The sequence below is a fragment of the Primulina tabacum genome, chromosome 9 (assembly GCF_025594145.1).
Source record: "Primulina tabacum isolate GXHZ01 chromosome 9, ASM2559414v2, whole genome shotgun sequence".
In the NCBI taxonomy this organism is placed as follows: Eukaryota; Viridiplantae; Streptophyta; class Magnoliopsida; order Lamiales; family Gesneriaceae; genus Primulina; species Primulina tabacum.
Genome location: NC_134558.1, coordinates 38176152 through 38179906, shown reverse-complemented (window position 1 = coordinate 38179906; position 3755 = coordinate 38176152). Strand labels below are relative to the sequence as shown.

Genomic DNA, 3755 nt, shown 5'->3' with positions numbered 1-3755 from the left:
CCAGTACTTATGTTATAATTTTTTAGTTATATTACTTGTCTTAAAATAACAAATTAAAATAGTTAACTGTGTAAGAAAGTTAATAATTAAAATTAATTTGATTGGAAATGGAAAATTATGTTTATGAATGTTATATATATATATATATATACACACACACACACTTACGATACTGAGGCTACCATGTTCTTACGAAATTGGAACGGTTTAGATGGCAATATTTGAACTACGTGCAGGCGCATTCACAAAGTTTGACTCTAGCTAGCCTCTTTAATTGCTCGGAATCACAAAATAATTTCGAACAGAAAAATTGCACACTCACGAAATATCTGATGCATCATATCATAAACGTTTGGAATGAATTAGAAATATAACTGTTGTATATGACATGTTTTATTCATGAAATCTTTAAACTTTGGACTAAATTATGGTATCCATGTCCACTTGCAGATTGCCGGTTCGGTCGACCCTACCCCTGCGGGCACTGCCTGCAGGGATCGATCCAACGGCTCGAATTTTTTCGAGCCAATTTATTTTTTTTTTTACATGGAGGTGGGCCCGGATCACTCATGTGGAGTGATCCGGGCCGTTCATTGCCCGTGCAGGCAGTGCCTGCACGGGTAGGTTGAAACAAACCCAGATTGCCACGTGCTTCGTCTTAAGTCAAAACCCTAGGCACTTCTACCACCATGCAACTGTTACTTTTATTATTAGTCCGTGTGTTGACAGTCGGGTTACAGTTGGCTTATACACGTGTCACATTTTCAAACCCCGCCAACTCACGGTGGCGCGCTGCCACAGGTTTCTCTTTTGGGGAGGATCAAAGAAATTAAACCTTAATAACCTTTTGCAAAGATAAGGTCACAATAGATCTTATAATATTAAAATCTGCTGCTACGTACTAAATTTATATTTAATATTCCTTTTTTGGTATATATGTTATATCGGTTAAGGATTTGATGATGTGGGTCGATTCCACAGAAAATAAGACGGCATAATTAATTTAACATGCATGTAAAAATTAATATTTTGTATAATGAAGCAAAAAACACTAAAAACAAACGGGGGTTTTCCCGACATGCATCATTAATGGTAATGTATGAAACAGTAGAGAAATAGTAAAGGCTGGCTTATTCATTGTTATACATGAAACAAGATGATTCATACAAAAAATACATATATTCGTTTATTTAAGTTATTGATCATGAAATTACATGAAATCATTAACATTGAAACTATCTGGAATTTCAAACTTCAACATGCTATTGTAATAACTCTCCGTTTCATCTTCTGTGCTGCTACAGATGTTAACATGTGTAGAATTCGAATTCAATATGGAGTCGGGCTCGGCGAAAGAGGTGACATATTTGACAAAATGAACTGGAACGTCCCGAGACCTGTTACTGCAATGAGGTTGAAAATTTGAAGTCGCTGATGATGGAATCGGGTCTACAAATGGGGGGTCACCAGATACATAATACTCATCGTTGAGCACCGGCACATACCCTCCTGTCAAAGCAGAAGGCATTCCATATCCAGCTGGATTTTGTTGAAAATCATGAACGGAGAATGAGGTATCGAGGTAATTAGTATCAACAAATTAATCGGGAAACACAGCAACATCTTGATCAACTGAAGTTTCCATTAAAGGTGGTGGAGTTTGACTATTGCTGATCATCTGGTTTTGCATCGGAAAATCTTGGGTATGGCTGTGGGAAGAGAAAAGAGAAGAAGCGAATCTTAACAAATCGGGGTTACAACGAGGTTGCAACCCTGATAACCTTGGAAAATTCATTTGGGTTGGTGAATTGTTGCACATCGATGAGTTTATGATTGTTGAGAGATCAAGAAGTTGAAGACGTGGGTTGTGTGTCACGGGGTCAATTCCCATCCGTAGCAGCCTTTTTCTTATGTTCGTGTTCCAGTAGTTCTTGATTTCATTGTCGGTTCTTCCAGGAAGTCGAGCAGCACTCAAAGACCATCTGTTTAACGAAGCCCACACAAGCAAATATGAGGACTCGTGAAATTTACGCGACTTAGTTATAAATATAACTAGTTCACGAATATATATACGTCGCTACGTATTTGTTGCCAAGTATGCTATGCAAATGAATAATGGTCTCTTCTTCTTCAAATGAAAATCTCCCTCTTTTAATGTCAGGCCGGAGATAATTAGTCCACCTCAAGCGGCAGCTCTTTCCACATCGTTGCAGCCCTGCAACAAACATACCACAGAACCCTAGCTATTAATTAATTCAAGAATCCTCTTCCATTATAATTCCATAAAGGGTATAGCTAGAGATCCAGAAGCTAACCAGCAGTAGTTGGAAGAGTTCTCCAGTTTCCATAGCCATGTTTCTGAATATAATCAAGGAGTTTCTGATCTTCTTCTTGTGACCACGGTCCCTTTTTGAGCCCATTCTGGTCACAGCATTGAGCTCTTCCCATAGCAGAAATTAAGGTAAAGCTGGAAATATGATTTAGCTTGAAAGATAGGAGAGAAGTGGAGAGATCATATTCTATGTGTGAATAATTCAGGAATATGGGAACTGAGTTGTATATGTAGAAAAAAATGGGGCAAATAAAAAGGGTGGGAGCGGGGAAGCAATTTAATGTGGAGGAAATGAATGGAAGTCAAAAGGATTCGGTGCCGTCCATTGCCATAGGTGACGTGTCCCCTCTACTTTGGACAGTTCCTCAACTCAGCAAATAAGCCTACACCTCCGATCCGACGACGTTGAATATGCATAATAAATTAATTAAAGTTTAACTGAAAACTCCATCTAATTCATTTATTTCAATATTATTCTGATATTTTTTCCAGAATTTCATTTTCAACTACAGAATTTGATTTGTATATGATAATAGGTGCATGGCTAAATCATTCAGACTCTGGTGTCATATTCAATTCTGTACGATCTTATGTATGTACAAAAATGATGCTAAAATCCAATATATATATTAATAGCTTTTATAATATATATAACTTTTAATTAATATATGGTAAGTACAGAGAATGTCAGAAGTACGTAGAAATAGATGAATAATGCGGTCACCAAATTCTTTTCAATAATTTAATGCTATTCCACCTGTCCAACTGTTAATTCAGTCCCTGGTTTGCTTTTCTATATCGATCTTTTTGTTGATCCACATATTTCCTTTTTCTGTTCTATTTTCGAAAGAGTTGTCTTAAAATTTGTATCTTGAAGAAGCTGATCATTATGATTTATAATGTTTTGGCACTGAAAATTTATGGAACAAAATGGTAAAGATATATTATGAATTTTGGTTCTGACTTTGGGCCGTGACGTGATAGTTCGTATTAGTTGCGTGAAAAATTATATATATTTTTTATCATGTTTCTCAATTTTACTTTTTTTTAGTCTGAGTGTTAAGGTTGCTCTAGGAAATGATTGTCTAACCAAAAAACCCCATCAGCAATCTTGTGGTACAATATTGACTAATATTAGAAATGAACAGCATGTCAGTCCAACTAAGATATTGAATTGATCAATAATACAATCGAAAATGAAAAATACATAAATTATACGTGATCAAAATATAATTTTTTTGAATATTTTGAGAATCATTTTTCTCATTAGATACAGACTCTTACATCGGCTTTTATGACGTCTTGGTAAACTATGCCGATCGATGTATTATGTATTTTTTTTTTTACTTTTAGTAGAGACGAGATTGGTGTAATTTTTATAAAATTCCACTTGTAATGAGAAAAATTTCCACAGATATATAGA

The 3755-nt window shown here is 35.6% G+C and overlaps 1 protein-coding gene across 1 annotated transcript; it reads right to left on the bottom strand.

Moving 5' to 3' along the window:
- Nucleotides 1-1124: 1124 nt before the first annotated feature.
- On the bottom strand, nt 1125-2554 carry LOC142556710 (transcription factor MYB102-like). The gene is made up of 3 exons (XM_075668194.1): nt 2316-2554; nt 2074-2215; nt 1125-1970 (listed from the first exon to the last, which is right to left on the bottom strand). The coding sequence occupies exons 1-3, from the start codon at nt 2446-2448 to the stop codon at nt 1601-1603; spliced, it is 645 nt and encodes a 214-aa protein (XP_075524309.1). The 5' UTR covers nt 2449-2554; the 3' UTR covers nt 1125-1600.
- Nucleotides 2555-3755: the final 1201 nt, after the last annotated feature.